We start from the raw sequence: 26037 nt of genomic DNA on the forward strand, positions 1-26037 counted from the left end.
CCCCTGGGAACTTTGCAGAGGAAGGCAGCCCAGCCCAGGCGGTAGCTGTAAATTGAGGGGAACCTCTAGAAGGGAACTGGCCAGCGAGACCTCCCCACCGGGTGAGTCTTCCCTGCCGGGTGAGGTTTCCTCACAAGGACGGTAAAACCAGAGACTCAGGACCAAACAGGCCTTGCCTCAGCCCGCAGCCTAGGTCCCCTTTGGATGACTATTGGTCAACAAGTGGAGGCACCTCTGCCCACTAGCAGGGATTATACCCCACCTGAAGGACACCACTCCTAGAGAGGCAGCCTCCTTGTGGAGCACCGCATTATCAACTTCCTCCAAGACTTCAGCCTACTGAAGGCTAAGGGGGGATATATATAGAAATCTTCAGGGACACTGTAACTCAACAGAGGAAATCTGCAATATCTCAGTGGTCCACTGAACAATATGAGAAAACAAGGAAAGAAAATGTTGCAAACAAATCTAGATGTTAAATCAATAAAACTAAATGACAGCATGGCAGAAGAAATGACAGAAAAGGAGTTCAGAATGTACATAATTAAAATGATCAGAGAAGCAAACGATGAGATGAAAGAGCAAATGCAAGCATGGAATGATCGCACCAATCGACAGTTAAAAGAGCAAATACAGGAAGCAAAAGATCATTTCAAAAAAGAGTTAGAGATATTGAAAAAAAAACGAACAAAAATCCTTGACATGAAGGAAACAATAAACCAAAGTAAGAACCCCATAGAAAGCATATCCAATAGGATAGAACACCTGGAAGACAGAACCTCAGACATTGAAGACAAAATATTTAACCTTGAAAACAAAGTTGAACAAACAGAGAAGATGGTAAGAAATCATGAACAGAATCTACAAGAACTATGGGATATCATGAAAAGGCCAAATTTAAGAATTATTGGGATTGAGGAAGGCCTAGAGAAACAAGCCTAAGGAATGAACAATCTATTCAATGAAATAATATCAGAAAATTTCCCAAATCTGAAGAATGAAATGGAAAATCAAGTACAAGAGGCTTATAGGACTCCAAATACACAAAATTACAACAGACCCACACCAAGGCACATTATAATGAAAATAACTAACATACAAAATAAAGACAGAATTTTAAAGGCTGTGAGAGAAAGAACCAATTACATTCAGGGGGAAACCAATACGGATATCAGCAGATTTTTCAATCCAGACCCTAAAAGCTAGCAGGGCCTGGAACAACATTTTTCAAGCCCTGAAAGAAAATGGATGCCAACCAAGAATCTTATACCCAGCAAAACTTACCTTCAAATTTGACGATGAAATAAAATCCTTCCATGATAAACAAAAGCTAAAAGAATTTACAAAAAGAAAGCCAGCATTACAGAATATTCTCAGCAAAATATTCCATGAGGAAGAGATGAAAAACAAAGAAGCAAATCAGCAAAGGGAGGAATTATCCTAAAGGAATTGTCAAATAAAGGAGGAAACAAGTTGTGTCAAACAAATAAATAAATAAAATTTAAAAAATGAACCAAATGACCGGGAAACCAAATCATATCTCTATAATAACCCTGAATGTTAATGGCCTGAATTCATCAATCAAAAGACATAGACTGGCAGATTGGATTAAAAAGAAAGATCCAACAATATGTTGCCTGCAAGAGACTCACCTCATAGAAAAAGATACCCATAGACTAAAGGTGAAAGGATGGGGAAAAACATACCATGCACATGGACTCAGCAAAAAAGCTGGAGTATCCATCCTCATTTCCGATAATGTGGACTTCAAGCCAAAGTTAGAAGGGATAAAGAAGGTCATTTCATACTGCTTAAGGGAAGCATAAATCAGCAAGATATAACAATCATAAACATCTATGCCCCAAACAGTGGCTCATCCATGTATGTCAAACAAATCCTTCTCAATTTCAGAAACCAAATAGACCATAACACAATAATACTAGGTGATTTTAACACGCCTCTCTCACCACTGCACAGATCTTCCAGACAAAAATTGAACAAAGAAACCATAGATCTCAATAACACAATCAATAATTTAGACTTAACGGACATTTATAGAATATACCATCCAACCAAGAGCGAATACACTTTCTTCTCAGCAGCACATGGATCCTTCTCTAAAATAGATCATATTTTATGCCACAAAGCTAATGTTAGCAAATACAAGAAGATAGAGACACTACCTTGTATTCTATCAGATCATAATGGATTGAAGTTAGAAATAAATGAAAGAGTAAAACACAGAAACTATTCCAACATCTGGAGATTAAACAATATGCTATTATATGATGAATGGATAACAGAAGATATTAGGAAGGAAATTAAAAAATTCTTAGAGGTAAATGAGAACAAAGAAACATCATATCAAAATCTCTGGGACACTATGAAACCAGTACTAAGAGGGAAATTTATTTCATGGAGCACATTTAATAAAAGAAGTAAAACTCAACAAATAAACGACCTAACACTACAGCTCAAAGCCCTAGAAAAAGAAGGACAGAACAGCACCAAAAGTAGTAGAAGACAGGAAATAGTTAAACTCAGAGCTGAAATCAATGAAATTGAAACAAAAGAAACAATACAAAAAATTGACAAAATAAATAGTTGGTTCTTTGAAAAAATAAACAAAATTGATAAACCTTTAGCCACACTAAGAAAGAGAAGACGAGAGAAAACCCAAATCACTAAAATTCGGAATGAACAAGCAACTATCACAACAGACACGATTGAAATACAAAACATAATTAGAAGCTATTTTGAAAATCTATACTCCAACAAATAGAAAATTCGAAGACATCAACAGGTTTTCTAGAGACATATGAATTGCCTAAACTGAACGAGGAGGACATACACAATTTAAATAGACCAATTTCAAGTACTGAAATAGAAGAAGTCATCAAAAGCCTACCAACAAAGAAAAGTCCGGGACCAGATGGGTTCTCAGCCGAGTTCTACAAAACCTTTAAAGAAGAGCTCATTCCAATACTTCTCAAAGTATTCCATAAAATAGAAGAGGAGGGAACCCTCCCAAACTCATTCTATGAAGCCAATATCACACTAATACCTAAACCAGACAGAGACTCATCAAGGAAAGAAAATTTCAGACCAATATTCTTAATGAACATCGACGCGAAAATTCTCAACAAAATTTTAGCAAATCGCATACAAAAACATATTAAAAAGATAGTGCACCATGATCAAGTGGGTTTCATCCCAGGGATGCAAGGTTGGTTCAACATCAGGAAATCAATAAACGTAATTCACCATATTAATAGACTTAAAGTCAAGAATCACATGATTTTTTCATTAGATGCAGAAAAAGCATTTGATAAAATACAGCACCCCTTCATGCTCAAAACACTAGAAAAAATAGGGATAGTGGGAACATTCCTTAACATTGTAAAGGCCATTTATGCTAAGCCCATGGCTAATATCATTCTAAATGGTGAAAAACTGAAAGCATTCACCCTAAAAACTGGAACAAGGCAGGGATGCCCTCTTTCACCACTTCTATTCAACATCGTTCTTGAGACTCTGGCCAGAGCAATTAGACAAACCAAAGAAATTAAAGGGATACGAATTGGAAAAGAAGAACTCAAACTATCCCTGTTCGCTGATGACATGATTATATATTTAGAGGAACCTGGAAATTCCACCAGAAAACTCTTAGAACTCATAAGTGAATTCAGTAAAGTAGCAGGTTACAAGATCAATGCCCATAAATCCAACGCATTTTTATACATAAGTGATGAATCTTCAGAAAGAGAAATTAGGAAAACTACCCCATTCACAATAGCCTCGAAAAAAATAAAATACTTGGGAATCAATCTCACAAAAGAGGTGAAAGACCTCTACAATGAGAACTACAGAACACTAAAGAAAGAAATTAAAGAACACCTTAGAAGATGGAAAGATCTTCCATGTTCTTGGATAGGAAGAATTAATATTGTCAAAATGGCCATACTACCTAAAGTGCTATACAAATTCAATGCAATTCCAATTAAAATCCCAATGACGTACCTTACAGAAATAGAGCAAGCAATTATGAAATTCATATGGAAGAATAAGAAACCCAGAATAGCTAAAGCAATCCTTAGCAGGAAGAGTGAAACAGGGGGTATTGCAATACCAGATCTTCAACTCTAGTACAAAGCAATAGTAACAAAAACAGCATGGTATTGGTACCAAAAGAGAAAGATAGATCAATGGTACAGAATAGAGGACATGGACACAAACCCAAATAAATACAATTTTCTCACACTAGACAAAGGTGCCAAAAAAATGCAATGGAGAAAAGAAAGCCTCTTCAACAAATGGTGCTGGGAGAATTGGAAATCCATATGCAACAGAATGAAACTAAACCCATATCTCTCACCATGCACGAAACTCAACTCAAAATGGATTAAGGACCTCGGAATCAGACCAGAGACCCTGCAGATTATAGAAGAAAAAGTAGGTCCAAATCTTCACCCTGTTGGTCGAGGATCAGACTTCCTTAACAGGACTCCCATAGCACAAGAAATAAAAGCAAGAATCAACCACTGGGATAGATTCAAACTAAAAAGCTTTCTCTCAGCAAAGGAAACTATCAGCAATGCGAAGAAAGAGCCTACAGAGTGGGAGAATATCTTTGCCAATCATACTTCAGATAGAGCACTAATCTCCAGAATCTATAAAGAACTCAAAAAACTCTACTCCAAGAATTCAAATAATCCAGTCGACAATGGGCTAAGGAAATGAATAGACACTTCACAGAAGAAGATCTACAAGCAATCAACAAACATATGGAAAAATGCTCAACATCTCTAGTAATAAGAGAAATGCAAATCAAAACCACCCTAAGATTCCATCTCACCCCAATTAGAATGGCGATTATCAAGAATACGAGCAACAACAGGTGTTGGCGAGGATGTGGGGAAAAAGGTATACTCATACATTGCTGGTGGGGCTGCAAATTAGTGCAGCCACTCTGGAAAGCAGTGTGCAGATTCCTTAGAAAACTTGGAATGGACCCTCCATTTGACCCAGCTATCCCACTCCTTGGCCTATACCCAAAGGACTTAAAATCAGCATACTACAGAGATATAGCCACATCAATGTTCATAGCTGCTCAATTCACAATAGCCAGACTGTGGAACCAACCTAGATGCCCTTCAATTGATGAGTGGATAAAGAAACTGTGGTATATATATACAATGGAATATTACTCAGCCATAAAGAATGATAAAATTATGGCATTTGCAGGCATATGGATGAAATTGGAGAATATCATGCTAAGTGAGATAAGCCAATCTCAAAAAGCCAAAGGACGAATGATATCGCTAATAAGTGGAGGTTGACACATAATGGGGGGGGGGGAAGGGTTAGAGTTAGGGTTAGGGAGGGGGGCAAGTATGGAGGAAGGAACTACTGTATAGAGGGTAAAGAGGGGTGGGAGGGGTGGGGGGAAGGGAAAAAAAATAACAGAATGAATCAAACAACATTGCTCTATGTAAATTTATGATTACACAAATAGTATGCCTTTACGCCATGTACAAACAGAGAAACAACATGTATCCCATTTGTTTACAATAAAAAAAAAAAAAAAAAAAATGTACAGCAGGGCTCGGGTTGTGGCTCAGTGGTAGAGGACTCGCTCAGCATGTTTGAGGCACTGGGTTCAAACCTCAGCACCACATTAAAAAAATAAATAAAATAAAGGTATTTGGTTCATCTACAATTTAAAAATGTACAGCATTGCAGGGCATGGTAGCACACGCATGTAATGCCAGTGTCTAGGGAGACTGAGGCAGGAGGATCATGAGTTCAGAGCCAGCCTGAAAAACGTGCACTCAGACATTGCTGGTGGAGGTGCACATTGGTGTAACCACCCTGGAAAGAAGTATGGAGATTCCTCAGAAAACATGGAAAGGACTGACCTTTTGATCCGGTTATCCCACTGACCTAGTCATCCCACTACTATGTTTATACCCAAAGGACTTAAAATCAGCATACTACAGTAATACAGCGACATCAATGTTCACAGCAGATCAATTCACAATAGCTAGATTGTGGAAACAATCTAGATGCCCTTCTATTGATAAATGGATAAAGAAACTGTTGTATATATACAAAATGGAATATTACTCAGTCATAAGAACAAAAATTATGACACTAGCTGGTAAATGAATGGAATTGGAGAATATCATGCTAAGTGAAATAAATCAAGCCCAAAAAAAAAAAACCAAAGGTCACATGTTTTCTCTGATTAAGTGGATGATGATGTATACACAAATGGAGATCTCGGTTGGTGCCATCACTGGTTGGTCGCGAGTCGTGGAGTGAGCTGGCAGGTGAGTCAGTGCCACCTACATCGCAAGAGGCTAGGCGGGGAGCTATCCTGACCAGCCAGCAGGCCAAGGAGAGACATCATAACTGATCGACCCCCGCCTGACCCCTGCCACCTAGTTGGTGCCATCACTGGTTGGTCATAGTTACGGAGTTAGCTGACCGGCGAAGTCAGGCCGCTTGCATCGTGGAGGTATGCAGGCGGGCAGCCAACTTGCCTGCCTTGCGGAGCGGGATGGTGGGGTAGCCAACCACCCAACCACCAGGACAAAGACAAATGCCATCACTGAAAAACCCCACCCGACAACCACGCGTTTGTTGCCATCACAGAGTTAGCCAGAGCTCTCTATATAGGCTGGTGCAGCATTTTTGAATTACCCTGAGGGCGTGGCCATCATCATTGAAGGGCAATCCCTTCCTGAGACCACCTATAGGAGGATAGAGGACCTCTGACAAGACCCAGGAGCAAGAAGAGGAGGTATTGAGAGAATCGGGACCAATCAGAGCCACCAGGGAATATACCCCACCTGAAGACCACCACCCCTAGAAGGCCAGCTTCCTAATGGCCCACCACATTATCAAGTTCTTCCAAGACTTTAGGCTACTGAAGGCTAAGAGGTGAGTTATTGGAAATCTACAGAGACAATTTTGGTCAATAGAGGAAATCTGCAATATGCCAGAGTTTCACAACTAGAGGGGTAGATATCTGAACAATATGAGAAAACAAGGGCAAGAAAAAAGTCCCAAACAAACCTAGAGGGTATAGCAATAATATCCAAAGACAGCATGCAGAAGAAATATCAGAAAGGGGAGTTCAGAATGTACATAATCAGACGATCAGGGAAGCAAACGAAGAGATGAAAGAGCAAATGCAGGCATTGAATGATCACACATTGACAGTTGAAAGAGCAAATACAGGAAGCAAAAGATCATTTCAAAAAAGAGTTAGAGATATTGAAAAAAAAAAAAACAAACAAACTCTTGAAATGAAGGAAGCAATAAACCAAATTAAAAACTCCTTAGATAGAATACCCGGAAGACAGAACCTCAGATATCGAAGACAAAATATTTAATCTTGAAAACAAAGTTGACGAAACAGAGAAGATGGTAAGAAATCATGAACAGAATCTACAAGAACTATGGGATATCATGAAAAGGCCAAATTTAAGAATTATTGGGATTGAGGAAGGCTTAGAGAAACAAACCAAAGGAATGAACAATCTATTCAATGAAATAATATCAGAAAATTTCCCAAATCTGAAGAATGAAATGGAAAATCAAGTTCAAGAGGCTTATAGGACTCCAAATATACAAAATTACAACAGACCCACACCAAGGCACATTATAATGAAAATACCTAACATACAAAATAAAGACAGAATTTTAAAGGCTGCAAGAGAAAAGAATCAAATTACATTCAGAAGGAAACCAATACGGATATCAGCAGATTTTTCAATCCAGACCCTAAAAGCTAGAAGGGCCTGGAACAACATTTTTCAAGCTCTGAAAGAAAACGGATGCCAACCAAGAATCTTATACCCAGCAAACTTACCTTCAGATTTGATGATGAAATAAAATCCGTCCATGATAAACAAAAGCTAAAGAATTTTACAAAAAGAAAGCCAGAGTATTACAGAACATTCTCAGCAAAATATTCCATGAGGAAGAGATGAAAAACAATGATATAAATCAGCAAAGGGAGGAAATACCCTAAAGGAACAACCAAATAAAGGAGAAATCAAGTAGTGTCAAAAAAAAAAAGAGCCAAATGACTGGGAATACAAATCATATCTCAATAATAACCCTGAATGTTAATGGCCTGAACTCATCAATCAAAAGACATAGACTGGCAGATTGGATTGAAAAGAAAGATCCAACAATATGCTGCCTGCAAGAGACTCATCTCATAGAAAGAGATTCCCACAGACTAAAGGTGAAAGGATGGGGAAAAACATACCATGCACATGGACACAGCAAAAAAGCTGGAGTATCCATCCTCATATCAGATAATGTGAACTTCAAGCCAAAGTTAGTCAGAAGGGCTAAAGAAGGACATTTCATACTGCTTAAGGGAACCATAAATCAGTAAGACTTAACAATCATAAATATCTATGCCCCAAATAGTGGCTCACCCATATATGTCAAACAAATCCTTCTCAATGTCAGAAATCAAATAGACCACAAACAAAAATACTAGGTGATTTTAACACACCTCTTTCACCACTGGACAGGTCCCCCAAAACAAAAATTGAACAAAGAAACCATAGATCTCAATAATACAATCAATAATTTAGACTTGATGGACATTTATAGAATACACCATCCAACAAAGAGCGAATACACTTTCGTCTCAGCAGCACGTGGATCCTTCTCTAAAATAGACCATATATTATGCCACAAAGCTACTGTTAGCAAATACAAGAAGATAGAGATACTACCTTGTATTCTATCAGATCATAATGGATTGAAATTAGAAATAAATGACAGAATAAAAAACAGAAACTACTCCAACACCTGGAGATTAAATAATACGCTATTATATGATGAATGGATAACAGAAAACATCAGGGAAGAGATAAAAAAATTCTTAGAGGTCAAGAAGAATGAAGATACAACATATCAAAATCTCTGGGACATTATGAAAGCGGTACTAAGAGGAAAATTCATTGCATGGAGTGCATTTCAGAAAAGAATGAAAAGTCAGCAACTAAATGACCTAACATTACAGCTCAAAGCCCTAGAAAAAGAACAGAGCAACACCAAAAGTAGTAGAAGGCAGGAAATAGTTAAAATCAGAGCCGAAATCAACGATATTGAAACAAAAGAAACAGTCGAAAAAATTGACAAAATAAATAGTTGGTTCTTTGAAAAAATAAACAAAATTGATAAACCCTTAGCCACACTAACAAAGAGAAGGAGAGAGAAAACCCAAGTTACTAAAATTTGGAATGAACAAGGAAATATCACAACAGACATGAGTGAAATACAAAACATAATTAGAAGCTATTTTGAAAATCTATACTCCAACAAAATAGAAAATCTCGAAGACATCAACAGGTTCCTAGAGACGTATTAATTACCTAAACTGAACGAGGAGGACATACACAATTTAAATAGATCAATTTCAAGTAATGAAACAGAAGTCATCAAAAGCCTACCAACAAAGAAAACTCCAGGACCAAATGGGTTCTCAGCCGAGTTCTACAAAACCTTTAAAGAAGAGCTCATTCCAATACTTCTCAAATTATTCCATAAAATAGAAGAGGAGGGAACCCTCCCAAACTCATTCTATGAAGCCAATATCACACTAATACCTAAACCAGACAGAGACTCATCAAGGAAAGAAAATTTCAGACCAATATCCTTAATGAACATTGATGCAAAAATTCTCAACAAAATCTTAGCAAATCGCATACAAAAACATATTAAAAAGATAGTGTACCATGATCAAGTGGTTTTTACCCCAGGGATGCAAGGTTGGTTCAACATCAGGAAATCAATAAATGTAATTCACCATATCAATAGACTTAAAAGTCAAGAATCACACGATTATTGCGAAAGATGCAGAAAAAGCATTTGATAAAATACAGCATCCCTTCATGCTCAATACACTGGAAAAAACAGGGATAGTGGGAACATTCCTTAACATTGTAAAGGCCATCTACGCTAAGCCCATGGCCAATATCATTCTAAATGGTGAAAAACTAAAGCATTCCCCCTAAAAACTGGAACAAGGCAGGGATGTCCTCTTTCACCACTTCTATTCAACACTGTCCTCAAAACTCTAGCCAGAGCAATTAGACAGACCTAGGAAATTAAAGGGATACGAATAGGAAAAGAAGATCTCAAACTATCTGTATTTGTTGATAACATGATTATATATTTAGAGGAACCAGAAAATTCCACCAGGAAACTTCAGAACTCATAAGTGAATTCAGTAAAGTAGCAGGATATAATATTAATGCTCATAAATCCAATGCATTTTTATACATAATGATGAATCTTCAGAAAGAGAAGTTAGGAAAAATACCCCATTCACAATAGCTTCGAAAAAAATAAAATACTTGGGAATCAATCTCACAAAAGAGGTGAAAGACCTCTACAATGAGAACTAAAGAACAATTAAGAAAGAAATTTAAAAAAACATTAGAAGGTGGAAGATCTCCCATGTTCTTGGATAGACAGAACAAATATTGTCAAAATGGCCATACTACCAAAAGCGCTATACAGATTCAATGCAATTCCAATTAAAATCCCAATGACGTGCCTTACGGAAATAGAGCAAGCAATCATGAAATTCATCTGGAAGAATAAGAAACCCAGAAGAGCTAAAGCAATAGCAGGAAGAGTGAAGCAGGGGGTACTGCAATACCAGACCTTCAACTATACCACAAAGCAATAGTAACAAAAACAGCATGGTAGTGGCACCAAAATAGGTAGATCAATGGTACAGAATAGCGGACATGGACACAAACCCAAATAAATACAATTTTCTCATACTAGACAAAGGGGCCAAAAATATGCAATGGAGAAAAGATAGCCTCTTCAACAAATGGTGCTGGGAAAACTGGAAATCCATATGCAACAGAATGAAACTAAACCCCTATCTCTCACCCTGCACAAAAATCAACTCACAATCAATCAAGGACCTTGGAATCAGACCAGAGACCCTGCATCTTATGGAAGAAAAAGTAGGTCCAAATCTTTAACTTGTTGGCTTAGGATCAGACTTCCTCAACACGACTTCCATAGCACAAGAAATAAAAGCAAGAATCAATAACTGGGATAGATTCAAACAAAATAGCTTTCACTCAGCAAAGGAAACTATCAGCAATGCGAAGAGAGAGCCTACAGAGTGGGAGAATATCTTTGCCACTCATACTTCAGATAGAGCACTAATTTCCAGAATATATAAAGAACTCAAAAAACTCTACACCAAGAATACAAATAACCCAATCAACAAATGGACTAAGGATATGAACAGATACTTCACAGAAGAAGATCTACAAGCAATCAACAGATACATGAAAAAATGTTCAACATCTCTAGTAATAAGAGAAATACAAATCAAAACTACCCTAAGATTCCATCTCACCCCAATTAGAAAGGTGATTATCAAGAATACAAGCAACAATAGGTGTTGGAGAGAATGTGGGGAAAAAGGTACACTCATACATTGCTGGTGGGGCTGCAAATTAGTGCAGCCACTCTGGAATGCAGTGTGCAGATTCCTTAGAAAGCTTGGAATGGAACCACCATTTGACCCAGCTATCCCACTCCTCGGCCTATACTCAAAGGACTTAAAATCAGCATACTACAGAGATACAGCCACATCAATGTTCATAGCTGCTCAATTCACAATAGCCAGATTGTGGAACCAACCTAGATGCCCTTCAATTGATGAATGGATAAAGAAACTGTGGTATGCATATACAATGGAATATTACTCAGCTATAAAGAATAATAAAATTATGGCATTTGCAGGCAAATGGATGAAATTGGAGAATATCATGCTAAGTGAGATAAGCCAATCTCAAAAAACCAAAGGACGAATGATCTCACTGATAAGCGGATGAGGACACATATAGGGGATGGGAAGGGGGCAATAATGGAGGAAGGAGGGAGTCTATTAGAGGGATAAGAGCGGTGGGAGGGGTTGGTAGAAGAAAAAAAATAACAGAATGAATCAAAAACTATTACCCTAGGTAAATGTACGATTACACAAATGGTATGCCTCTACTTCATGTACAGAGAAACAAAATGTATTCCATTTGTTTAGAATAAAAATAAATTTTAAAAAAATGGAGGGTGGTGGGGGGGGTAAGAGAAGAATGGAGGAACTGTGGATTGTGTAGATGGAAATGGGGCAGGAGGAGTGGGGGAAGGAAAGATGGTGGACTGAGACAGATATTATTACCCTATATACTTGTATGATTACATGAATGATATGAATATACATTGTATACAACCACAGTAATGAAAAGTTGTACCCCATATGTGTACAATGAATCAAAATGCAGTCTGTAAAAATAAATAATAATATTCTGTAGGAAAATAATTCCCTACCAGGAATTTTTGTTGTTGTTGTTGTTCTATCACAAAGCCACACTCCCAAGCCACACTCCCTTTTTATTTTTTGAGAGCGTCTCACTAAAACGCTGAGGCTGGCCCTCTTGGTTCAGCCTAGTGTGTGCCACCATCACACCTAGTCCCTTAACTGGAAATTTATATCCATTAATGGGAACGAATGGAATAAAGTAATCTTCAGACACGCAACATCTCAAAAATTCTACCTTCCACACATTAATTTTTGATATTTGTTCCATGATAGGGAGAGAGAAAATCAAGAAAGAGGAAGATATGAAAAGTAAGCAGGTGATCTAACAGAGAATTATTAATCCCAGAGGAGGATTTCTAGAACTAGACTGAAGGGGAAACAATGAAGAAAGAGAGACAATCTAATGCACAGTGAACAGGGCTCAAAATCAGGCTCAGTACAGGTTCCATGTCCTTATCCATTCAGAAGTTACTAGTAACAGAATAAACATACCTGTGATTTTATGTCTCGATGAAGAATTTTTCTGTCATGTACATGTTTGAGAGCTAAACATATCTGTACAAACCAGTCCAAAATCTAGGGAGAAAAATCGAATCTATCATATCTTTTAAAATTTACATTTCATGTTATCTTTCTTTGACCAGTAAAAGGATTCAGGAACATATGGGGTTAAGGAAAACTGAATTGCTTAAAAAAATTTTAGGCTACAATTTCTTTTTATTTTATAGACACTAAACATTAAGTAGCTATTCAAGAAGGCCAACTTACAGAATATAAGTATAGAACTTGCCTAACATGAGAGGCCCTAGGTTCAATCCCCAGCACGGATTCCCCCACTTCTGCCAAAATTTTTATATATATAAAAGATACATATAAAACATATATACATATATACACACACATAAAAACATAAATATATATGAAATTTATTTATGATCATGAAGAGGGAGATCATTAGAAAATAGTTGGTAATAAGGTAAAAATAGGGGCATGACCTTTTAAAATCTTTGTGGACAAAGGTCACCAATAATTATTCAAGAGAATATACTTTATCACAGACTTAGGTTACTTCTTAACTTGACAAATTTTTATCCAGTTAAGTGCAAATAAGGAAGTATCACTAAAGAGAATGGTTGAGAACCACTGTATTTCACAGGTCTTCCTGTTCCCTACTTTCCTTCTAAAAGTGACAAAATGTCTAAATCTCAGACCTATGTTATCCTAACAAGCTGGCCTCTGGCCTTTATTTTTTCTTGCTCAATGCCCAGAAAGTAGTTATATCCCACAAAAATTCTAAAATGAGAAGATACAAACACATGTGTACACACACATCATTATGTACTAAAAATATTTATCTTGCTGGATGCAGTGGGGCATGCCTGTAACCCCAGCGGCTCAGGAGGCTGAGGCAGGAGGATAGAGAATTCAAAGAAAGCCTCAGCAAAAATGAGGAGCTAAGCAACTCACTGAGACCCTGTCTCTAAATAAAACACAAAATAGGGCTGAGGATGTGGCTCAGTGGTAGAGTGTCCCTGAGTTCAATCCGTGGTACCACCCCCCAAAAATTTTATCTAACAGTAAAATCAAATCTATATTTTAAGATAGAATATCATGACGTTTTATAGTAATTAAGGATAAATAAAAATCAGCATAGGCAATAGAAAAGCACAATTAAAATTAAAAAGGGATGAGAGATGAGAACGGGAACTTAGAGAAGGAAAAGACCACAGAACACAGTTGGAGAACATTTAAAGAAGCTGGGACTTGGGCTGAGCCTGGAAAAAAAAAAAACAAAAAACGTAGCTTATGAATAACAGAGAGTTGGGGGAAAGACATTACCAAAATAAAATAAGTAATCAGAACTATAAATGACAATGAAAGAGATAAATAAAAACCAAAGTACATGCTCAATAAGTGTCTCCTAAATTAAACAAAAAAGGTGGAAATTTAGGAAATAATAGAAAAATGTAAAGCTGCTTAGGTAGGGTAGGGTCATATTTTATTGATCTTAGAAATCAAAATAGAGATTAGATTTAACAGTGCCAATGCAAAGCTTCCAGAGCTAGAGTTATCTAGCAAAGCTGCCTTTTACAAAGCTATGACCAAGCAGCAGTAAACCATATTGTTAGGATCTTGAAAAATAAAACACTTAAAATGAGTAACTGTTATATACACACAACCAGGAATGGTAACACATGCCTGTAATGCCAGCTAGTCAGGAAGCTGATTCAGGAGGATCACAAGTTTGAGGTCAGCCTGGGCGACTTAGTAAGATCGTATCTCAAAATAAAAAAATCAAAAGGGCTGGGGTTGTAGCTCAGTGGTAAGTGGTTTGCCTCTCATGTGAGAGGCCCTGGGTTCAATACCCGATTAACACAAAGAAGGAAAAAAAATTATACAAATATACATATACACACAGGATACACATAAATATATATACACACATAGGATATAACATAATAACATACAAAAATATATTGTTACAGACTAGAAATGAGATAGAAAACTATACAAAGGTAGGAGGTAAATAGAAATGAGTCAAAGGTATTGGGATATATCAGACTGCCCCAGTTATTACAATTAACATTTGTAGTTAGAAATCGATACACACATAAATAACCAACGTTGAGCTATTTTCAAAAATGGAGTGGGAATCAAGCTCTTACATATGAACTACCTGATCCTCTTGAACAAAAGCCTTTCGGAGCATTTATCTCTTAAACAGATCTCCTCCTTCACAGTAATCCATCACTATGTAGAGAGAGCCATTTTCTACTACAAAATATAACATTTATATTCCATTTTTTAAAAATGTATATCAATGGCTCAACTAACTTAAAAGTACTTAAAAGTCTACAAAAAAGTAGCTGTTCAGCAAAAAAAAAAAAAAAAAAAAAATACAGAACCACACTCAAAAGAATTAAGCTGCAAGTTCCAGGTACAACTGTTATAAAGATTGTACAATGACAAGTTATTGGCACTCCATTATGTTTTTTTTTAAACCAACAATACACTATCATATTGAAGAAAGATTCACAGTGACATTAACATATCTAGAATACAGATAAAATGCAGATATTTGATTTCATTCAATAATGAATAAAATAAGCTCCTTAAATGTCATATGCAGGGCTGGGCTATGGTTCAGTGGTAGAGCGCTTGCCTAGCATGCATGAGGCACTGGGTTCGATTCTCAGCACCACACATAAATAAATAAATAAATAAATAAATAAATAAATAAATAAATAAATAAATGATTCATCAACATCAACTAAAAAATTCTTTTAAAATGTATATGCAAATCATACTTTTTACCTATTTGTCAGATATGAATTATTTTAGTTTCCAAAACAACCACTTTCAGTTTTATCCACTTGAATCAATTACTTATAATAAATGCAAGTATAATTGTGATAAATCTGAGTTTTCTTATATTTTTACTCTTTTTAAAAAAACTATGTATAACTTGTGAATGAAAATAAAGAAGGGGCACTGCCCTATTCCACCTTTACATCCTGATCCATGAAGAAAGAGACTTTCATGCCTCTTCCAAAATTGGAAGGGACTAGAAAAACACTTTAAATCATTCTTTTCACTCCTATGTCTTTCCATAAGAGTAGCCAATATCTCCTCCTCCTCTTCTTTTTTTTTTCCAAAGTACAAATAGGGTGTATTTCACAATAATATAATAACTGGATTTTTTTGTGTGTCAAATAAATAGGGCATTCTCTTTAAACAACCATCTCTCCTCACTTTGTGGCTGGTTCAGGAACAAATGAGCAAATCTTCATGCATTCAGGGGGCATGATGCTTAAAAGGGAGGGGCAGAGTGAAGGGCCAGAAGCAGGCTATGATCAGCATGCAGAGCTGGGGGCCCTTTGTTCTCAGTCCACCCTGCAGCCCCCAAATGGCATGAGGGTATGGACAGCTCATGTTGAGAAGCCGCTCGAAGAGAGACTTGAGGGAAAACAAATTCCAGAAACACTAGCAAGAGAACACAGGGGCTTCCTCCCTGAAGCCCCAGCAGCAGTGGGCTTTCCCTGAAGCCACCAAATCCTGGAGGCCTGCTGTTAGGCTCCTGAAGTCAGAAGTGGCAACAGAATGACCAAGGACAAGGAAGGCAGTCCTGGCTGAATGAAATGTGGGCTGACAGGTGTGACAGTGGCCTTCCAGGGCTAACCACAGACTAAGGGAAGGAACCTGAAGTCAGGGGTTAAGTCAGGCCTGGTAGGGCCTCTTGGCCCACTGGGAAGACAAGTGGTTGGTCAGACTGAGCTCACAAGACTGTGTGCAGAATGGCTGGACTGCAGTAAAGGAGGTGACCAGAAAGTCCCTGTGGGAAGGAGCTACTAGGGTGAAACAGGAACAAGGCGGAACACCCCATGCTCCCAAGGACAGCCCCAGAAATGGTAAGAGGGGTACTATGGGCTGAGCTAGTGTGTGAAGCTGGGGGGACACCCCTCCAGAGGCCAGGGGCTTCACCTCTGGAGGCTTCAGATGCCACCCGGAGCATGCACTGACCAAACTCGATGGCACCCCCTGCCGTGAAGGTCATCTAATATGAAGCAGAGCCTTCCCAGCCACCTCCTGCTTTAGCCTTCTTCACCATTCCCTTGATGTAGTTTGTACCAAACACAGGCTGCTTGATCTCCAGTTCTTCATGAGATAAAATGGCATCCTTCCCCTTGGACAGAAAGATGACCTGGTAAGGGGTAAGGTGGACAGTGCCCTTCTTGGTCCCTTTGAAGGTTTCTGGAACATTCTTCATGTCATTAAATGCAAGTTCCACATGATCATAGGACATTAGGATGCTCTCAGTGTTGTTGACAATCACTCAGCCACCCTCCGAGTGGCCCTTGTTGAGGGCCATAGTCTCTCTGAGAGGGGTACTGAGACTCATCCCAATATCACTTCTAACATTTACTAAACCACTACTTACTAGTGAAACTATCATAATTCAAAGAATCATTTCCCACTTCTGATTTCCTCACTATCTGTAATACGGTCTTATTCTTAGTAATACTTTACACTTTGTGGTGGTGTTTTCATGGTCTCATATCCACCTTATTTTGCTACTCTGCTTGTAATACAGCATTAGAATTGAGAACTTGGAGCCGGGCATGGTGGAACACACTTGTAATTCCAGGAGTGTACGAGGCTGAGGCAGTAGTTCAAAGCCAGCCTCAGCAACTTAGTGAGGCTCTTAGCAACTTAGAAAGACTGTGTCTCAAAATAAAATATAAAAATGGGTTGGAGATGTGGCTCTGGGGTTAAGTTCAATCCCTGGAACCAAGAAAAAAAAAAATGAGAACTTCTATTAATAAGCTAAGAATATGCATAACTCTATGATTTACATGGAAAGATCATACAAATATACATGTAAGAAATTACAATGTGAAAAAGAAAACAAAAATGTATAATTCAGTATTACATATATATAAATATTATATATATAAAATGTTACTATTTATGTAGCATAAGAAGCAAAAATTACATACAGTATGTTATCCTTTATATGTGCTTATTAATGCTTAGACTGTTTTGGAAGGAAACAAGATGGGGTAATAGTGTTAACTTCAAGGAAAGAACAAAGGTATGCCAAGTATAGCGAAAGAAGACAAGCTTTCTACTATTCTGTAATATCTGAATTTTGTATGATATGTATGTAATAAAAGATAAAAATAATAAAAAGATAAAAACAAAAATATATCTGTAGGGGGTGTTAATAGGACCTGAAAGAGGGATGGAGAAGCAATCCTCCCTTTAAAGGAATGGAGCTTTAAAACATGAACTCAGTAATACATTCTGCCACTAGATAGTATTATTTTTTAGATTAATACTTATTTTAAATGTAAGTTTAACAGAAATGTCTTCTCTGTAAAGCAAATACTAATCTATTCTTTATTCCAACATCTTACCACCAACTTTTTGCCAGGCATTTTGCCAGGGATACACAAATACAAGACACAACTTTATCACCAATAAGCTTGTACACTAGTAAAGGCCCTCCCTGAGGTCAAACCAAAATTTCCACCTAGAAACGACTTGAAGCTAGAGCCAAAAGGCTTATAAGTCAAGTGAAAAAACCCTAATGAATGTTAAAGAAAAATTCAGAGAAAAATGGTAATGGGGAGTGAGTTATAATCAGTAAAGCATGCACCCTTGGCTGGCAAACTCAATAGCCAATTAGAGCACTCTTTCCACTTCACCATTCCTCAATTTAGAAGCTAAAAAAACAAAAAAACAAAAAAAGTCAGATGCTTTAATTCCCATTTCCATCAAGTTAGCGATAGTCATTTGACTCTGTTTGGATCAGTAAAATCAAAAGTAATTCTGAAGAGTGGCTGTTGCTACCATTTACTCTTCTTTGGCCTTGGATGCAGACATGTGCCTGTAATTGCAAAAGCTGTCTTGGGACAAGAAAGCATGAAGCTAAAAAACATATACTAGGGATAGCAGCGTAGACTCACAGCCTGGACTATGGTAACACAGATGAGCTGCCATATATGCCCTGCCATAGGTCTGCTTATCTTAAGACTTGTTAGGTGAGAGTATCTTTCTCACTTAAACCAACAGTAGTCAGATTTTCTATTACCTGCAGCCAAAGTATTCCAAATTTAACTCCTATGAGAAGTTTTTTTTTTTTTTTTTTTTTTTTTTTTTTTTTAATGCGGGTTAATTAGGTATTGGCAGCAGCAATGGGGAACAAGTAGAATGCCAAACTCTATCTCAACATGAGATTGGCGTGCTTTCATAAAGATATAAAAACTAGAAATAAGAAATCAAGATGATAAATACAATAAATGAAAGCAATTAGAAGATGACAAAGGCAAGCAAAAAGAGAATTACATATAAATAATGAAAGCAGAAAAAAAAACTATACCATATATAAATATACACTTAAATATTTGGTTGTACAAGGCAATCCACCATTTTCCTAATCATAAGATCAAAATTTTTACTTATATGCATTTATAAATGTGAGGAAATCAGATGAAATACTCAAATGCCTACAATAGTTAATATTAGAATCTATTTATACATTTATATTTTAAATTATACACACACGCGCGCGCGCACACACACACGGAAATATTGCCTTTTTGCCACTTTCAAGTTTAACGAAACAATTTTATCCAAACTATTCCAGTTTATCTTTGAATCAGTGCCTTTTACTGATTCATCTATCTGTTTTTCCAGTACACATGATCTGCACTTAACAGAAAAAAGATAATTTTTAAATCTGTTTTTCTCATACACTAATTCCCAGGTGCATAATATTGAGATTTTAAATAAATCACTCTTGGGTCTAGTATGGTATCTCAGGGGTAGTGTGCTTAGTATGTATACATACACACACAAATCAAGGAGGCTGTATGTGTGATTGCCATAATATTTCATACTCCATTATAAGTGAGTATGGAATTGGATATTCTCAGAATATCAGTCAGATATTCTCAGAAATAAATATTAATGGCACTAACGGAATATAGTATTCATAAACTCTTCATGAGAAAAATCTGATAAATTGAACCAACCAAGAGATGAGTACAAATAACTCAGGAATGGGAACACCAAACTATAAAAGAACAGTGGGAATTAAATGTTTAAATATAGATCCCAAGTTAAATAATTGTAAGAATTATTATTTCAGAATGAAGTAAATTATTTTTTTACCATGTCAATATAAACAAAAATCAATGGGGATGAACTGTAAATTTCCTAATTTCCTCATCTTTCATGACAAGACATTCAAAATGTCAAACTTGGCATTTTTTAGCCAACTTGCTTATTTTTAAAAATGACAAAATGTTTGCATATGTAAATTCTTAACTATTAAACAATAATTATTTGTATTTGAAAGTTCCCAAAAGCTCTGAGAGAAAATGAAGTCCAAAGGGCTATGTGGAATAAAATGAGAAGATGATTTTGTAAAGCGAAAATATGGACTTGATCAAATATACAGAATGTGCAGATAAAAACTACACTACATAATTTTCAGAATGAACTTGGAAGTCAGGGTTGGTGAGTTTGTGAGGCATAGAAACTCTCTTTAGCTTAACGATTCCACTCATACAAAAATATGCTGTAGTACACAAAGACACCTGTACAAGCATGTTCAGTGCAACATTATCTGTAACAGCGAAAACCCAAAAGCCACCTAAGTATCTGGAACAGAAAAATAGCTAAATAAATTGTGATAGAGCCATACAATGCATATGATGGAATACACTGCAGTTATTAAAAGGTAACAGCATCCATGAGATATAAAGTGAAAGGAAAATGATACAGAATTAGGGCTGGGGCCATAGTTTTGTAGTATGGTACTTGTCCAGAATGCACATAGGCTTGTGTCTGATACCCATTACCAGAAAAACAAAATAACAACAAAAAACAGAAATACATGTATATTCACTTAAAAACCATTAAAGCTATGTGAATATGTATGATTTTCTGTGTATGCTTGTGTGTAGGGGAGCTCATCGATGGTTCCTGTACAAAGTATTTCCTAAGTGACTAGAATAATGTTGGGGTGCTTTAGGAAAGTCTCTTTTTTCTCTGTTCTTCTTTTACCTGTTCCTTTTTCTCTCTAAGGCAGGTAATAGAAACCAGAATTTCTCTTCCCAAGACAGGTCACAGAAACCAAAAATATACTCTAATCTTCCTGTTTTGCTGTCTTTGAACCACCATTAGTAAATTCTCTAATAAAAACTCTATTTGCTCCAGACATGGTGGCACAAACCTGTAATCCCAGCAACTCCAGAGGCTAAGGCAGGAGGATCAAGTTCAAGACAAGTGTCAGCAATTAAGTGAGACCCTCAGCAATTTAACAAGATCATGTGTCAAAATAAAAATGACTGGGGGTGTAGCTCAGTGGTAAAGTGCCCTGGGTTCAATCTCCAGTACTGCAAAACAAACAAGCAAACAAAGAACCTTCCCTGCCCCCTGGCAAAAAAATATCGCAGAAGGATTCCTACCCATAACCAGGAAAGAAAGATGCACAGACAGGCCAAGAATAATCTCAACAGACAGATCATGCTGTCTCCCTTCTCTCCGTCCACTGGCATTAGAATACACCCTTTTTGCCCTACCGCATTTCAATACAGTTGTCTATGCTTCATCATGGATACCTAAGAGAGAGACTACAAAATTCCAAAGGACATGGTTCTGAGAGCTTCTGGATAGCTGACCATATGAAGGCTTGCAGGAAGATGACCAAGACTCATCCATGAGCCAGGAGGGTAATGCACCCCAACTTCAGCTCAGAGTATTTCCAGACCTTGTCCTATGTACCTCTTTATCTGGCCACTTATTTGTATCCCTTAAACTATCCTTTATAGTAAATCGGTAAATATTTTCCCCTGCATTCTGTGAGCCACTTTAGAAAATTAAATGAAACTGTGGGGGTGGGGAGGTGGGCAGACCTCCCTTCGTAGCCAGTTAGGCAAAAGTTCCAGAGGTCTGGACTTATGAATGGGTTGAAATGGAGACAATCTTGGGGACTGAGCCCTCAATCTTGAATTGGATTAATCTTTTGAGGTCAGAGAAGTTTTCTGTATTGCGGCACAAGAGCAGAGGAAAAAATAAGGCACTTTATTTTTCCTAATACAATGCATTTTGCACAGGCATAGAAAATAAAGAATAAACACTGAATTGTTAATAGCACTTATTCCTAGGGAGTGGGAATGAGGATGCAGTTATAGAAACAGAGTACTTAACTTCTAGTCATGCATGTCTATGCTTTTTTAATATGTTTATCATGAACATGTATTCCTTTAAACTTAATAGTAATAATAAAACTTTGAAGAATGTGTCATCCTTTTTAATCATTCAGATATTTCTTCTTGTAGCAACAATATAAATACAAAATATCTGCTGGAAACTTGTCAACATACACTCAAAACCTTTTAACTTGATTAAATTGTGGCACTAAGACAGGTGCAATGGCTCACGCAAGTATTCCCAGCAACTTAGGAGGCTGAGGCAGTAGGATCACAAGTTCAAAGCCAGACTCAGCAATTAAAAAGGCTCTAAGCAACTCAGTGAGACCCCATCCAAAAATAAAAGGGACTGGGGATGGGCTCAGTGGTTAAGTGCCTTTGGGTTCAACCCCTGGTACCAAAAAAATAAACAAAATTAGAAAATAAAATAAAATCGTGGAGCTAAAAGAAAAAAATTAAAAGACAGATGGTGGGAGGAAATAAATAAGGGAATCTAAAGGTCCTGAGAAGAAAGTATGGCTAACATTTTACTTTCACATAAGATAAAAATCTGTAATTCACTGCCATCATAAAAGTTAACAGTATATAATGTGTTAATTTAACAATATTTTTTAAAAGTATGTTTTCATTTAGTAGATGTTAAGTTTATCTAGGAACAAAGTTATTTTAGCTGTAATTCAGACTCTGAAACTGGTATGTGATATAACCTTGAAAGTCATTTCAATTGTGTTTGTAATTTACAGGGATTTATGATAATAATGGGAGTGATATTTGAGTAGGACTTCAATGAATCACCTTGAATTGCCTTTAAAGAAGCTTTGCCTTAGCTTACTTCCTACATTATCAAACATAATAGCATATAGCTCTAAAACAGCCATTATAGCTATTATATTTTAAGAATCTGAGAAAACTTTCAATATATTTCAATATTATAATGAGGTATAGAGGAACATACAAATACAAAGGGTACTTTCTAAAGTAAGTTTTCTCAGTGATAGTGTTTGCAGTATTTATTTAAAGGCAGTTTAGATTAAAAATATGTTAATTAGGGCTCGGGCTATCACTCAGTGATAGAGCACTTGCCTAGTCTCATCTAGGCCTGGGTTCAATACTCAGCAAAATTTTTAAAAACGTTAATTACTGATTTTGCTTTTCCAAATTCTTGTACTTACTACACTGCTCCTTTTTAAGCAATCACTAATAACAGCAAGCAGAATTAAACTACCGGGGATATGGTATGGTGTCAGTATTACCCTAGAATCAAATTGATATTTATATGCATATGAGATGAAGCAAAAAATATAATCTATTTTTTTCACCTGAGAATACATTCACAAAAATGATTCCTTATAAGGAAAATATCCAAAATTATCAATGGCTTAGGACTTATTTTGAATTGTCTTGCAAAATTTTTCTAACCTTCAAATGATTCTCTATACTGGACAATATTTGGATGCTTCATGTTTGCCAAGACAGCAACTTCTCTCCTTGATTCTTCCCTTTCTTTACTGGACATCTTAAGTGGGAGAAAAAAAGAAAACTGCAAATTAAATCATTAGTAAGAGAGCTAATTTAGAAAATAATAGCATTAATATAATCCAATCAACAAAACATAGCAAGGAGTTAAAAAGAATGAGCTGCCAAGCATGGTGGCACATGCCTGTAATCCCAGTGGCTTGGGAGGCTGAGGTAGGAGATTCTCCAGTTCAAAGCCAGCCTCAGCAACTTATCGAAGACCTAAGCAATTTAGCTAGACCCTGTCTCAAAATAAAAATATACAAAAGGACAATAAAAATAATAATAATAATAAATTTTAAAAAATAAAAAGAATGAGTTGAATCTATATTTAAAACATTTTAAGATGTCTAAGATAGATTAAGTTGAGAACAATAAGTGTATTTTTCTAAACACAAAAACACAAGGACATAAAGATCTGAAAGGATATCCAGACTATTCTGAAATTAGTAGTACTCTGGGATTATGGCAGCCTTTCACTTTAGGGTATACATTGCTATTCTTTTTTCAAGTCCTCTAAGGAGCTTTATGTAACCAAATCATTACTTGTGTAATCAAACTGAAAATATACTTACTCTTGAGATGTTAATTTCCTTGATAACATATTGTCTGCCATCCTCTGTAGATTCAACAAGAATGGCCTTTCCAAATGAACCTTCTCCAATTTTTTGCACTCTAGCATACTTCTCCATGGTTCTTTTTCTAAGGCATTCTTATGGGTATGCTAGATATTTAAAAAGAATTAAAAAAAAAACAGTTTAAAGAGAGAAAGTAAGTCTTCTATACAATTATGATGTTTAATACCAATTCTAATTCCTTAGGAATTTCCTTTTTTTTTTTTTTTTTTTTTCAGTGCTGGGGATTGAACCCAGGGCCTTGTGCTTGCAAGGCAGGCACTCTACCAACTGAGCTATATCCCCAGCCCGGAATTTCCTATCTTAAAAAAAAAGGCTAACATCTTTGCTGAAAGTTAAATAAACTTCATCTCAGTTTCCTTCTTGTAATCTAATTACAACCAAAAGCCAGACAGTGACATTTCAATTTCATAAGAATGCTTTGGAATTTCAAATATTTTACATACTTAAAATATGTGCAGAGAACAGCAAACTTTTTCCTACATAAATGAATTAGTAGCAATATTTTATTACATCTAATAAGAATGCAAGCTTAATATGATACTGTCTACCAAAGCTATCTTACTACTATAAAACAACTTCAGATAAAATTTATGTACATATATTTTAGTGTACTTATAAGGATATCCTTAGGATAAATTATGAGTTCAAAGAATATATTCATATGAAAACTTTCAGTGTCTTACAGAAATGTCTACTAATTTATATTCTAGTTTGTAGTATATAAAAATGTCTGTTCTTACGTACCCTCATTAACACTGGTTATTCATTATTAAAATCCGTGAGAGGCAATAAAGAGCAGTAGTTAAAGAGCACTGAAGAGAGTTCATGTTTAAACTCTGGCTTTATCACATACTACATAGCCTGAGACAACTGACCTATCTTTACATGCCTCTGTTTGTTCATCTGTAAAACGCATATACCATAGTATGTACTTACAGAACTACTGGGAGTATTAACCACTAGTTAATATAAGTCATCTATGAAGCACAGTGCCTGGCATATGGTGAATGCTATGTCACAACTTATTGTTACTCTTGTTTGATGAGGAAAATGGTGTTTCATTTTTATTTGAATAAAACAATGCTTAACTGGTAAACTTGAAAAATTCTTCCACATTTATGGAAGATTTGTATTTCTTCTCTTTGGACTACTCATCTATTTTCTTTATCCATTTTCTACTAGGATTTTTTTTTATTAATTTGCAAAAAAATCTAATTAATCAAGCCCTTATCTGTCACAAGTGATTTCTCCTTATAGCTTATCTTTCCATTTTACCTAAATATAAAAGCTTATTTTGATGTGAACAAATGTACTAATCTTTATATTTCTACTTTTGATATCATAGTTAGACCCTTACCATACCAAGGTAATTAGGGTCATCAGTAGCTTTAGCAATGGTAATTTCAAGACTGGTAATTTCAGGAAAAGTCCAAGTACAATACACTAGATTATAAAAGCTTAAAGAAAAAGAAAGTGCATTGTGTGTGAAGGCGGGCGGGGTTAGAGGTAGAGTCAGGGAGTCATAAAAGCAATAATCAGCACAGTCTACTGGCAAGATTACCTTTAATGTGTATATATATGAATTCACTATGTTTATCTGAAACTCCTAAACATTTCATTCATCCAACTAGCTCTCTTCTACTTCCATTCATAGCAAACAGGTTTCCAGTATATGACTCCCTTCTAGGAGAAAATGAGCTTGTGGAGAAACTATTTTAACATTTCTGGACAGTTTACCATGTTTCTTTCTCATTGTAAATTAATAAATTTATGCTGT

At 36.3% G+C, this 26037-nt stretch overlaps 1 protein-coding gene across 1 annotated transcript in view; it reads right to left on the bottom strand.

Moving 5' to 3' along the window:
• The window catches only part of NEK1 (NIMA related kinase 1), a 240752-nt gene that overhangs the window by 207233 nt on the left and 7482 nt on the right, over positions 1-26037 (bottom strand). Inside the window, 6 exon segments of the mRNA XM_079142970.1 lie at positions 12878-12961; positions 15063-15081; positions 15083-15098; positions 15101-15157; positions 23527-23623; positions 24198-24346. Of these exon segments, the coding sequence (XP_078999096.1) occupies positions 12878-12961; positions 15063-15081; positions 15083-15098; positions 15101-15157; positions 23527-23623; positions 24198-24314 (390 nt within the window). The 5' untranslated portion in view covers positions 24315-24346.

This window comes from Sciurus vulgaris (genome assembly GCF_902686455.1).
Source record: "Sciurus vulgaris genome assembly, chromosome: 5".
Classification (NCBI taxonomy): Eukaryota; Metazoa; Chordata; class Mammalia; order Rodentia; family Sciuridae; genus Sciurus; species Sciurus vulgaris.